At 37.0% G+C, this 13,836-nt stretch overlaps 1 protein-coding gene across 1 annotated transcript in view; it reads left to right on the plus strand.

The window, feature by feature from the left end:
- Nucleotides 1–12,854, plus strand: part of MOXD1 (monooxygenase DBH like 1) — a 95,616-nt gene extending 82,762 nt beyond the window's left edge. Inside the window, exons 11-12 of the mRNA XM_006074789.3 lie at nucleotides 10,949–11,117; nucleotides 11,600–12,854. Of these exons, the coding sequence (XP_006074851.1) occupies nucleotides 10,949–11,117; nucleotides 11,600–11,767 (337 nt within the window). The 3' untranslated portion in view covers nucleotides 11,768–12,854. The remainder of the gene's footprint in view (nucleotides 1–10,948; nucleotides 11,118–11,599) is intronic.
- Nucleotides 12,855–13,836: the final 982 nt, after the last annotated feature.

The raw sequence follows: 13,836 nt of genomic DNA on the forward strand, positions 1-13,836 counted from the left end.
CTCTTAGGAGTCCTATTATAGGAAATAGGTATTCAAAATGTTAATTTAGCCACTATGTTGAGAAAAGACCCTAGGAGGGCAAGATTAGAAATAATATAATCAACCAGGAGATTTGTGATTGTCCAGTTGAAAGGTGAGGGTGACTTAGACCAGGATGGTGCCAGTAAAATTGGTGAGAAATGGTTCCAATCAGCTTACATTTTGAAGGTAGCCCTCACTGGTCTTGTTGATTAACTGCATCTCTAGGAGATGGTGAGGGAAAGAGAAAAGTAAAGGAAAAATAATGATGTCCTAATGGTGCAAGGAAACATGTTTGAAAAAGAAATTGAGAATTATTATTATTATTAATATTAAGTTTGATATAGAAAAAAAGGATTTTATCCATTCTTAGCAGTACCACAAAGAAGAATTAGGATGGCTCGTAGAAAATTTGAAGTGTAGGTTTTATTTTTATACAAGGAAGAATTTTCTAATGATTAGGATTTTTCTAAATTAGTCAGTCAATTACAAAAGGATTGATGTAATTAGGCAAAAGTGACACATAGATTTTTGAGGGGGTGTATTTAAGTAAAGATTAAATAAACGCTTAATGAGGATGTGGTAAAAACATAGATCTGAAGGAGAATATAATTATGGCCTACTCTTTGTTCCAAAATTTTATAGGGATTATAAATTAGAAACTGCAAACACTCTTCTTTTTAAATTAAACCCACTATTCATAGATATGTTCTACTGAGTTCTAATTCAGTCAACCCAATGACCACCATTTCAGAGGTCTGTATCTGCTAAAATACAAATAACAAAATGCTGATATAAATTAGGTTGTAGCTTCTGAAGTGTTTTCACATACGTAATTTCAGTTAATTTATTTTCACACAGTTTTATTAGGTAGAGCAGTATTTGCAGTCCCAGTTCAGAGAAGGAAATGGAAACTAAAGATTAAGAATCTGTTCGGCTTCATAGATTACATAATCAATGGGGGAGGTGGGATTTGTATTGTCGTTGCTATATATGTGCCTTTTTGTTCATGGTAACTACATGGTGAACTGTCATGTCAAATAACATGTCAAATAAACTGTCAATAAAAATCACAACAACACATAAAATGTCACTCTAGAAGTAGCAGGATGTAGTCTTGTTTTTAAAATATTGAGATTATATGTTTCTTGCATGGGTGTTCAGTCACTTCAGTCACGTCTGACTCTTTGGTACCCTATGGACTGTAGGCCACCAAGCTCATTTGTCCATTGGATTTTCCAGGCAATAATACTGGAGTGGGTAGCCATTTACTTCTCCAAGGTATCTTCGGGACCCAGGGATCGAACCCAGATCTCCTGCATTGCAGGCATTCTTTACCATCTGAGCCACCAGGGAAGCCCATAGTGCTTCTTACTAAGACTTAAACGGGCTTCCCTGACAGCTCAGACTGTTCAGGAGTCCAGCTGCAATGTGGGAGACCTGGGTTCGATCCCTGGGTTGGGAAAATCCCCTGGAGGAGGGCATGGCAACTGACTTCAGTATTCTTGCCTGGAGAATCCCATGGACAGAGGAGCTTGGCAGGCTGCAGTCCATGGGGTCGCAAAGAGTTGGACATGACTGAGCACAGCACAGCAAGACTTAAATAGCTTTGTTTTTTTCCCTTTAGAATATTTTTAATGTATTGACTAGAAACTCCCTAATCAAGAGAACATTGGAGAGAATGTTAGATGAACATTCAAAGCTGTGTATTTACAAGATGAACAAACTGCATGCTATGATCCAGTTACTTTATTTTCTGCTCAACTTGTATGAAGCCTCAAAATCCTTATCTCCTGTGTCCCAACAAGCTTTATCAGTGTCCACTAGTTTGATCTCCTCCAAGAAATACTGAAGTTGGGATTTTCATCACTTAGGGAGAATTGCTTCACAGAACAATACTAGTTTTGAGATGTCATTGCCCACATAAAAAGTTTAACTACATGTTTAAATATATTTATTCTACAAAAATATGAATGAAAAAGAACCTCTGTTATAAGTACATGTTTGGACTTTAAATCAGACTTTTAAGTTTAGTTCATCATCAGTTCAGTTCTGTCAGTTCAGTTCAGTAGCTCAGTCATGTCCGACTCTTTGCGACCCCATGAATTGCAGCACTCCAGGCCTCCCTGTCCATCACCAACTCCCGGAGTTTACCCAGACTTATGTCCATCGAGTCGGTGATGCCATCCAGCCATCTCATCCTCTGTCGTCCCCTTCTCCTCCTGTCCCCAACCCCTCCCAGCATCAGAGTCTTTTCCAATGAGTCAACTCTTTGCATGAAGTGGCCAAAGTATTGGCTTTAGCATCAGGCTTTCCAATGAACACCCAGGACTAAACTCCTTTAGGATGGACTGGTTGGATCTCCTTGCAGTCCCAGGGACTCTCAAGAGTCTTCTCCAACACCACAGTTCAAAAGCATCAATTCTTTGGCACTCAGCTTTCTTCACAGTCCAACTCTCATATCCATACATGACCACTGGAAAAACCATAGCCTTGACTAGACTGGACCTTTGTTGGCAAAGTAATGTCTCTGCTTTTGAATTTGCTGTCTAGGTTGGTCATAACTTTCCTTTCAAGGAGTAAGCGTCTTTTAATTTCATGGCTGAAATCACCATCTGCAGTGATTTTGGAGCCTCAAAAAATAAAGTCTGACACTGTTTCCCCATCTATTTCCCATGAAGTGATGGGACCAGATGCCATGATCTTAGTTTTCTGAATGTTGAGCTTTAAGCCAACTTTTTCACTCTCCTCTTTCACTTTCATCACACTGACATAAATATTATTAAAGGCCAAACCTACAAGGTACTGGGAAGAAGATAGAGAAAAGGTTTTGGGTGTTTTTTTTTGTTTGTTTTGCTTATGAAAATATTGCTAATTTGGTTTTAGGATACAGTATTGAACAGGAATATCATATAACATATAACCTAGAATCTTCTAGTTTTGCTTTTAATGTAAGTACTATTTAGGTGCCCCATTTTATTTTAAAGATTCTGTAGCAATTCTAGGATTAGAGGATATATTGGGAGAAAAATAGAGACATGTACATCCTGTCTCAAAATTTGTGTGTTGTGGAGGGTGCAGTTTTCCTCTGCCTTCTACAGATCTGGCAAGGCTTAAGGAAAAACAAAACCTCCCAAAGATCAGATAACAGAATAGATAATGAGTTTAGATAAATTTGTATTCCCTGCTGGACAATACATCAACACTCTCCATGTGGTTCCAGTGAGGTTTATGTGATGGGAAGTTCCTGCTTCATTTGTTCTCTTTCTTAAAAAACAAAAAAATCAGGAGAGGTGTTTTTTCCATTCTCTGCAGAAAAAAAAAATCACTTTATGTTGATAAGGTGTTAAAATCACATAGGCTTATTATAGAGCATTTAGGTAATGCATAAAAAGATTTTAAAAGAGAGGACACAAACTATCACTCAAATTCTGTTAGAAATAAATAACACTGACATTAATTGAATTGGAGACATCTTTCTGTATAGGTATTGATGCAAAGATGAATAGATTAGGGTTGTGAAAAGTCTCGCAGTCGTGTCCAACTCTTTGCAACCCCAAGGAATTCTCCAGGCCAGAATACCGGAGTGGGTAGCTGTTCCTTTCTCCAGTGGATCTTCCCAACCCAGGGATTGAACCCACATCTCCTGAATTGCAGGTGGATTCTTTACCAGCTTAACTACCAGGGAAACCCAGATCAGTGTTAGAAAGATTATAATTTGTGTACTGCTTTAAACAAAACTATTAAAATTTAATTTTGTTTATATTTATCAGAAGACTAAATTAAAATTGAATAATTGTTGAATAAATAAACATTGTTGTTGTTTTTAATGACAAGAAATAATATTATATAAAGGAGCTCTCAGATGCTGAGAAAATAGATCATAAAAGGTATTAACATTTTTTTAAACACTGTATTTTAGTTTTAGATCATAAAAATGAGAACATTCACACTTTCACATTTTCTCCCAACCTCCCTTTTTGTACCTCCAAATATTTATTATTTATATTAGAATTTTTGTATTTTCAAGATTTTTAAAGATTTTCACCTTTAATTCTGAAACATAATTTCCACAATATTTATTGCAGCTTTTATAGATTCCATGATAATCCCTAATCTTCATATGATTTCTGCATTTCTAGGTGCTTTAATTTGACTCTTCAGGATTTTGTCCTCAGTTACTTAATCAAGAAGGCCTTCCACATGCTTTATGTCCTTTATGTTTGGAAATTTCTGCATTTGTATTTGTGCAGCATTTGGTTGGATATAGTAATTAGGAATCATATTCCCCCCTCCCCCCACCTTCGGAGATGTCTTTGGATAAATGGGCTCATTCTTCCTCTACCTGTAGAATTTGTAAGTTCACTTGAACATATTTCAGTGTTGAGTATATGAATCAAAATTTTTGGAAATACAAAGTGTTTTACATATTTACACATATAAATATTTACATATTTTCTGGAAGTATATGTATTCACTTCTTTTTTTCATTACAAGGATATTTTCTTATGTCTACAAACTTTTTTCTAATCTATTTGGGATTTTTCTCAAGAGTTTCCCTATAATTTTTTCAGAAGTGCTCTTCTCCCTCTTGCTTTTTTTTTTTTTTTTAAAAAAAACATACTTGGTGCTAAATTTGTTTTGTCTAAAATTTATTTCCTTTGGTCCATCTCCTTTTTCATCTCATTCTGTTGTTTTATCATCCTGTATTTGAGCTCTTGTTTAATCGCATTCATGTTCTTATTAAATAAACATAGCATGAAACACTTGTGGAAATTCTCTCCAGTATACTTGGTTTATATCATCTTCTAGAAGAGATTTTTTGTCTCTCCCTCTCTCTTTTTTTTTGTCTTCACTGGATATTGAAATAGTTGAAATGTGATATTATTTCCTTTCGCCCTAGGTTTCATGGTTGTTTGGCCATTCCTTCTTTTTGCTGAGCCAGTTCTGTTTAAAACTTCTCTTTGGTAAACATAGGTGAGGTTTTGACTACTTTCTAAGCAAATCTGAGAGTAGTTTGCTTTCTCTCCACACCACAGTTTGAGGTTTGGGTGAGATATATATACTTTTTTTTTTTTTTTTGAGGGGTGATATATTTTATGTGGGCTTCCCTTGTGTGTCAGCTGGTAAAGAGTTCGCCTGCAGTGCAGGAGACCTGGGCTCCATCCCTGGGTTGGGAAGATCCCCTGGAGAAGGAAAAGGCTACCCACTCCAGTATTCCGGCTTGGAGAAGTCCATGGACTATATAGGCTATAGGATTGCAAAGAGTCAGACATGACTGAGCAACTTTCACTTGTCCACTTGTTCATATTTTATGTACTTTCTTTTCTGTATTTTGAGGGTAAACGGCTCTGTGTGCAGAGGTGTGACTCTGTTCTCTATATCACAATACAGGGGGTGATTCCTTCCTCAGATTTTATTAAAAATCTATTAGAGGATGTTTTCTAACTGGTTGGAGCTGACTGCCTTTCAGTAGAGCAATGTCCCAGGCATTATTATATCAGTCTGCCAAATCTGTTCCATCCCAGGGATGGGTTCCATCAGCTCACAAACCTCTGCTTCTGTCAGGGAGATTCAACTGTGCTTGATCCTTCCCAACTTCATTTACTCAGAGAGCATGGAGAGGGTTAGGAGTTGTGCCTCATTAAGTCAGATTTCCTGGTTTCCTTCTTTAACAATTTGATTGGTAAAGTATAGGTTGTATCTTTTTTGTCTGTTTGTTGATACGTTTTTATTTCTTGTTTGTTATTTATTTATTTAAGTCAAATTGCTTGAGATAGAGCTTACATCCAATTAAATGCCCTTTTGTTAAGTATGGGCTTCCCAGGATGTGAGAGTTGGACTGTGAAGAAGGCTGAGTGCCGAAGAATTGATGCTTTTGAACTGTGGTATTGGAGAAGACTCTTGAGAGTCCCTTGGACTGCAAGGATATCCAACCAGTCCATTCTAAAGGAGATCAGTCCTGGATGTTCTTTGGAAGGAATGATGCTAAAGCTGAAACTCCAGTACTTTGGCCACCTCATGCAAAGAGTTGACTCATTGGAAAAGATTCTGATGCTGGGAGGGATTGGGGACAGGAGGAGAAAGGGACGACAGAGGATGAGATGGCTAGATGGCATCACTGACTCGATGGACGTGAGTTTCAGTGAACTCCGGGAGTTGGTGATGGACAGGGAGGCCTGGCGTGCTGCTATTCATGGTGTCCCAAGGAGTCAGACACGACTGAGTGACTGAACTCCCAGGTGGCTCAGTGATAAAGAACTCACCTGCCAACACAGGAGATATGGGTTCGATCCCTGGGTCGCAAAGATCCTCTAGAGGAGGAAATGGCAACCCACTCCAGTATGCTTGCCTGGGAAATCCCATGAACAGAGGAGCCTGGTGGGATACAGTTCCTAGAGTCACAAAAGAGTCAGACAAGACTGAGCAACTGAGCACGCACGTGTGCTAAGTATGCTGTTAGAAAGTTCTCTCAGATGTGTTCCCCTGTTTAGCCACATCACAGATGAGCTCTAGGGCATTTTCATCACCACTAAGACTTCTGTCACACCTCTGGAGACACCCACCTCCATATAAAGCCCCAGGAAAGCATGAATCTGCTTTATGTCACTATTAGTTTGGTCTTTTCTAGATTTTATGAACATAGGATCATATGGTATATACTCTTTCGTGCCTGGCTTCTTTCACTCAGAATGTTTTTGAGATTCGTCTATACTGAAAGTCATCTGTACATATATATGCATGTATATATTTGTGTGTATGTATGTGTATCACCAATCCATTCCTTTTTATTGCTGAGTAGTATTCCCCAGTGTGTATATACCTAAAATTCCATTTATCTGTTCACCAGTTGAAAGACATTTGGATTGTTTCCAGTTTGTGGCAATTATGAAGCAAGCTGCTATAAACATTATTGTATTCATCTTTGTATGGACATATGTTTTCAATTTCTGCTTTAATACGTAGGGGTGGAGTCCTTGGATTGTACACTAAGTCTGTGTTTACTGCTCTGAGACTCTCAAATGTTCTCCCAAATAACGTACCTTTCTACATTCTCACTGGTGATCTGTAAGATTTCCTATTACTTAACAATCTTACCAGTGTTCTCTGAATTTTCTGTATTTTGAATTTCATCTATTTTAATGTGTATGCAGTGGTATCTTACTGTAGTTTTATTTTCCATTTCCCCTGTGACAAATGATATTGAGCCTCTTTTCACATGCTGATTAGCCATTTATATATGTTCCTTTTTAATTGTTCAAATTCTTGTCCGTTTAACTGAGTTATTTTTTTATGAATGAGTTATAAGAGTTCTTTATAATTTTTAAGAGTTCTTTATACTTTAGATATAAATTCTTTGTCAGGTGTATGTTTGTAAATAATTTTTTTTCTGATCTGTGGCATGATTTTAATTTTTTAGCTGTATTTTTCTGAAGTCCATTTTATTATTTTTGGTTTGTTTTGTGCTTTTGATATCCCATGTAAGAAACTGTTGCCTGCCTAAGGTTGTGAGGTTGTGAAGATTTTCTCTTTTTTTTTCCCCCCTAAAAGCTTTATAGTTTTAACGTTAGGTTGAAGATCCATTTTGAATAATTTTATGTTGTTGAATTTTCTGAGGTTCATTGTATTTCATACAGGCATCAAGTTGTACAAGAACTGTTTGATGAAAAAAGCTACTTTTTTCCTATATAATTACCCTGAAATGTTTGTTGCAAATTATTTCACCATATATTGACAGTTTCAGGACTCTGAGTTCTGTTCATTGTGGTACGTGTTTAGCTTTACTATAATACCACACAATTATTATTATAGTTTTATAGTAAATCTTGAAATGAATGTGTAAATCCCCAAACTTTGCCATTTTTTAAAAGTTATTTTGGATAGCCTAAGTTTATTTCATTTCTGTACATTTTTAAATCGACTAGCCAATTAAATTATGCTCATAAAGGAAAATTACTCATCAGTATTAAATCCTTTATTTTTATCAACTAAAGTGATATATAAATAATACCCTTCAATTTATATGTGGATCTGGGTATTTAGACACTGCCCAGATGTGCAGAAATGTAATGGTTTTACTTTCTAGAACATTCCTAAATTTTTAATAACTAAGTCCCAGTCCCAGTGAGAACAGAACTTGCCACTTGAACATTATCTGTTTCTGGTTTAGATTGTAGTCTTTTAAGGAAAAATACTTAGGATAAATATTTACTTTTTCAGGATTATTCCTCATTCTGTCTTTTCCTTCTCTTCTCTCCAGTGGTAATCAGCAAGTGTGGTGTAGGACAGGCTGGAAGATTAGGAAGTTTGTTGGTATGACGTTATAAAGTAGGAGCCTGAACAAATTTAGTAGGAAGGGAAAGGAGTCAATAAAAATGGGAGAAGATGCCAGGTTAGGGAGGTCGTGACACTCTCCCCACCCAGCCTGTCCTGCTGGCTCCAACATAAGGTTCATTGGGCTTGCCCTTTTAAAAATCCTTTTCTACATACTTATAATTAAACAAATGTGTTTACACCTCTTCTGTAACTTGATACTGTGAAATCTCAAACGGATGCTAATTTGTTCTAGCGGTAAAACTTTTTAAGATTTCATCTATGTAATACACAATACATTAGTGGTTAAAAAAAAACCCACCAGCCAACTCAGGAGACATTAGAGACTGGGTTCGATCTCTAAGTCAGGAAGATCCGCTGGAGGAGGGCATGGCAACCCACTCCAGTATTCTTGCCTGGAGAATCCCATGGACAAAGGAGCCTAGTGGGCTACAGTCCATGGGGCCACAAAGAGAAGACAAGACTGAAGTGACTCAGCACACATGCGTTCACTCTTAACTAGCAAACTGCAGAACACTTAGGGAGTTAGCAGGGATTCCAGTGCCCCCTTGTGGTGATTTAGGAGATTACAGGCTGATGCTCTCCCGCTGCACCCCCAGCATTTTCCTGGTTATAAAGTAGATTTTTCCTTTTTTCAAAACAAATACCTTATTTCCTTGAAAAGTAAATTTGCTTTTTAATATTTGATTTAAATTTACTTTATATTTAATGAAACTTAGCTACTTTTGGGAGGCTGTAGTTGCTTCAGTTGTGTCTCGTTGTGACCCCATGAACTAGCCCACCAGGCTCCTCTGTCCATGGAATTTCCCAGGCAAGAATGCTGGAGTGAGTTGTCATTTCCTTCTCCAGGGGATCTTCCCAATCCAGGGATGGAACTCACATCTCCTGCACTGGCAGGCGAGTTCTTTACCACTAGGACCTAGCTTTTAGTATATTTTAAATAACATGGTATGTAAACATAATGGGCCCCTTTCAAGTTAAATTTTTACTTTAAACAAGTTTTTACATGTACAAATTTTATTTTGTACTAATTCTGGATTGTACCTCTATAAGTCTCCACAGAGTATTTAATTTACAATGTTATCAATTTTAGGTCATTGCTAGATCTGTTTGCTGCAGTGTGATGGCTCTTGCTCGTTCTTTATGGAACTTTAAGGTCTCTGTGCAAAACAGTGCATTTAAAACTCAACAAAGATATATTGACTTTAATTAAAGAAAAAAGGTTAAGAATAAAGAATATAAAGATCCTTGTATATAACCTATTGTATTATTCATTATCTCACATTAAAGTACAGAGGAAATGCTTTCATTTTAAACATAAAAAATTTATCTTCACAACTCTAAAAGATTAATAAAGAATGTTTAATTTAATTAAAAAGACAATATTAAACGTGCCTGATTAGGTTATGTGTGTAACAGAGAGAGCTGATATGACATAATTAAATGAAGAAATTATGAAGATCAAATATTAAAAATGTAGATTCCTCAGCTGGAGGTTAATTCGTTGCTAACTATTGAAAATCGCTGGAACTTCCTCTTGGGGTATTAAGGGAGCCGAACACCTACCAGTTACCCGTGATAATCTCCTGGATGGTCCATGGAACAGACCATGCAAATTTTTTAACTACACTTAAACACTTTTCCTTTTTTCGAGAATCTATAATATAAAACTTATATTTCTTGGACATTTAACATATATTTTTCTTCAGCAGCAAGTAGAAGCAGAGTGTATCATCTTTAAAATATTTTTTTCTCAGTGAAATTTTAAAAACACTGGTTCAATTTTTTTTAAAAAACATGTTGCTATTTAGGCAAGCAAAAACAGGACAACCAGCAGTGGTCAGGCTTTTCAACCGTGTGGAATTGAAATTTCCATTGTTGTTCAGTATCTTTTGATATTCTGCACATTTCTTCATTATACCATTAGCATGGTAGTCTTCAGAACTGAACACTTATCAGTTATACTGTTAACCAAAGCCAAAACAGTTATGTGAGGAATTGTGGGACTCCAGGGAAGCTTTCTAAGTCAAAACTATTTGTCTAAAAGTAACACTCATCTGCTACTAAACTGAGAAATTTTCTTTTTACAAAAGACTTCTTATTTTATATGTATTTCTTCTAGCAACTGCTTAAGAGTTCATTAGTACTTTCAATTAAGTTATCTATGTGTGTGTAAAAATGAACTAGCATGAAGTCTGTTTTAGAATACAGTAAGTCCCTACATACAAATGCATTTCCTTCTGAGAGAGTATTCATAAGTCCAATTTGTTAAGTCCAGCAAAGTTAGCCTAGGTACCCAGCTAACATAATTGTCTATATAGTACTGTACTGTAATAGGTTTATAATACTTTTCACACAAATAATATGCACATAAAAAACAAACATAGAAAGTAAAGAAAGCATTTTTAATCTTACAGTACCATACCTTGAAAAGTGCAGGAGTTCAGTACAACAGCTGACATACAGGGGTCTGTTTGCATCTTTTTGCATCTTTAAAAGCTCATATGTAGGGGACTTATGGTATTGAAAAGTAATGGAAACACAAAATGCTTTTGTTCCGAATATAACTCATTCTGGTTATTTATTTTATATTCAGGACCTGGCCTTTCATTATCAAAAGCCCTAAGCAGTATAAAAACCTTTCTTTCATGGATGCAATGAACAAGTTTAAATGGACTAAAAAGGAAGGTCTTGCCTTCAATAAGCTTGTCCTTAGCCTGCCGGTCAACGTGAGATGTTCCAAGACAGACAACGCAGAGTGGTCGGTAAGTCCCACTTTGTTTTAATCTTCAGGGAAAACAGATACTGCATCTTACCTGAATCCACAACAGATAACATGAAAGGAACAGACAGATATCCATAAATTCAGTGGTCTTTTGATAAGTCTGAGAATTTTTCAATGATTACGTAGATGCCCCAAAACTCCTGATCCCACTTCCTTCAAAGAAGGAAGTTTATTGTAAAACTAAAGTTGGGATGAAAAAGGAATAAGGTGGGATGAAAGCTTCAAAAAGAAACCCAACAGAGCATGTTTTATATCTCTTCTTTCCCAAAGGTGTGTCTGACCCTTTCTCCACGTTCCTGGGAATCCCTGGGATTCTGACTGCCTGATGGACAACTTCAGCGTCCGTTCCCCCTCTCCCACCCTTTTAACCCCTGCAGAAGCACAGGGGCTGAGCAAGCTTGGCTGCAGTCCTGCTCTTCAATCACACACTCAGTGGCTTTGTTTCTGCTCTTTCCTTTTCAGATTCAAGGCATGACAGCATTACCTCCAGATATAGAAAGACCGTATCAAGCAGAGCCCTTGGTGTGCGGAGCTTCTTCCACTTCCCTGCGTGGAAATGTCTGTCTCGAGCTGCTCCTGAGCTTCGTGGTCCTGGGCAGCACACTCAGCACCAGAAGCTTGTGGCCGTAATTCTGTCCTGCTCGGTGACCGTGGTTTTCCGTGATCTGAGCCTGACATTTCACATGCAGGTTAAGGACATTTATGGGGTGTGAAGGATGAGGGTGAAGACCTTGGAGACTTACTTTCACAAGTTCCCTTCCTCCTGTCCCCTCTTCCTTCCCAGGCTTCCTGAGAGATGTCCATCAGGTTCTCATCTTTTCCTCAGAAATATCTGGTAACATGTATGAATCGTTCAGTAAAGCAAAATTGACCTTACATAACCTCTTTAAAAAATTGGACAAAGTCAAGTAGAAGTAAAAGGCTTCTTTATCTCCTGTATTTCATTTTATTGAAATACTTGTTGCTATTTACTTTTTAAAATTTTTGATTTGATTTCTATATTCCTCTTTTTAAATGTTTTTATCTTAAAGGTGTAAATGGAAGTACTCTCCATTCCAGTGTTCTTCCTCTTCACTGCTCTTTGGTGTGATTTCCGCAATGGAACAGTGGTTCCTCCTACTTTCTTGTAATATCCGGTTCTGTCCTTTTCTGTGAATTATCCATGGGCCCCTGACCTCAACACTTTCTGATGGTGCCCATTCTAGTCTGCTTGTTCACCTGAGCCTGAGTCCCAAACTACCCTGAACCCATCTTTTTTTCCCCCTTCCTTGCTCAGCACTGGCCAGGTGAGTTTTTCCTTTGAGCTCTGTCACTATCCAAAAAGAAAGAGGTTATAGAAAACACAGCCATGGTACATCACTGATTGTAGGCTGAGGAGGAAACGTAGCTGGCTGCAAACTCAGTGCTGTGAGGGGTCTTTTGTGAAGGTCCAGGACAAAGGCCAGAGGGTGTGAACCAGCTGAGGAGGATGTGAGGCCCTCTCTGACCATGTTGGGTATCACACGTGTTGCATACTGGCTCGATTTGAGTCGCAGTTGCTATTGTAGATTTATTTTTATATTAGTTAATAAACTAACTTTCCAAAATAAAATTGTCACCAATCCTGTCACCTTTTTTGTTCTTTTGGTATAGATCAGCCAAATCTTGTCTTGTGTCTTTTGCTCATTGTCTTAAGCTAAGTTTGTTTGATCATATTAATAAACTAAATGAAATTAAATTTTTGTGTGATATCTTGAATACTCCTTGAGAGGAGCAAGTGGTTCAATACTGCCAGATTTGCCAGTCACATCAATTAAGAGTGTTGTATTTTTCCATTTCATTTTTAAGCCGTTTCTCCCCAGCAAACAATGTCTTAAACACAAACCATGCATGCATGTGTGTTTAGTTGTTCAGTATGTGTGACTTTTTGCACCCTATGGACTTAGCCTGTCAGGCTTCTTTGTCCATGGGATTTTTCAGGCAAGAATACTGGAGTGGGTTGCTATTTCCTCCAGGGGATCTTTGCTATGCAGGGATCAAACCCATGTCTCCTGCATTGCAGGTGGGATCTTTACCACTGAGCCACCTGGGAAGTCCCAACACAGACTAGATTGTTTTTTAAATAAATATTGTCTTTTGGAGTTTTTCCTTCTTGATTCTTTGAATTTGTCCACTTAATGGAATGTTTGTAATACTTATGAGGAGTATTTTACTGTTAAGTTTAATTCTTTTTCATAAGTGCTATATCAGATTCTATGGTTTTCCATCCAAATATTTATATAATATGACCATCCCAAACACTCCGTATTTGAAATTTCATGTTTATTTTTAGTTCAGAATTTCTAAATCTGAGATGTCAAAGAAAAATGATTTCCTTTGGAAATTGTGTAATATTATATTTGTTTTCATTGTTCTTGGTAAGGAAGCTGAACATACTGGCTAGAAAAGGATACACAACTTTTGGAAACTCAAATTTTTGGAGCCAGGGGAAATCTATTTTTCCAGTTGATGTTGCTAAGAATAAAGCGGGTATTCCTCTCATAGGAATCCTCATGAATATATATATATATATATATATATATATATATATATTTATATATATATATATATATATAAATTTTGAAGCACTGACTCTTTGAAAATTAGGATAAGTTATCTGTTGTATTCAAATCCAGCATAGTAAGCTGGTATTTTATAAGCAGAAAGTGGTCAATTGAATA

The sequence above is a fragment of the Bubalus bubalis genome, chromosome 10 (assembly GCF_019923935.1).
Source record: "Bubalus bubalis isolate 160015118507 breed Murrah chromosome 10, NDDB_SH_1, whole genome shotgun sequence".
In the NCBI taxonomy this organism is placed as follows: Eukaryota; Metazoa; Chordata; class Mammalia; order Artiodactyla; family Bovidae; genus Bubalus; species Bubalus bubalis.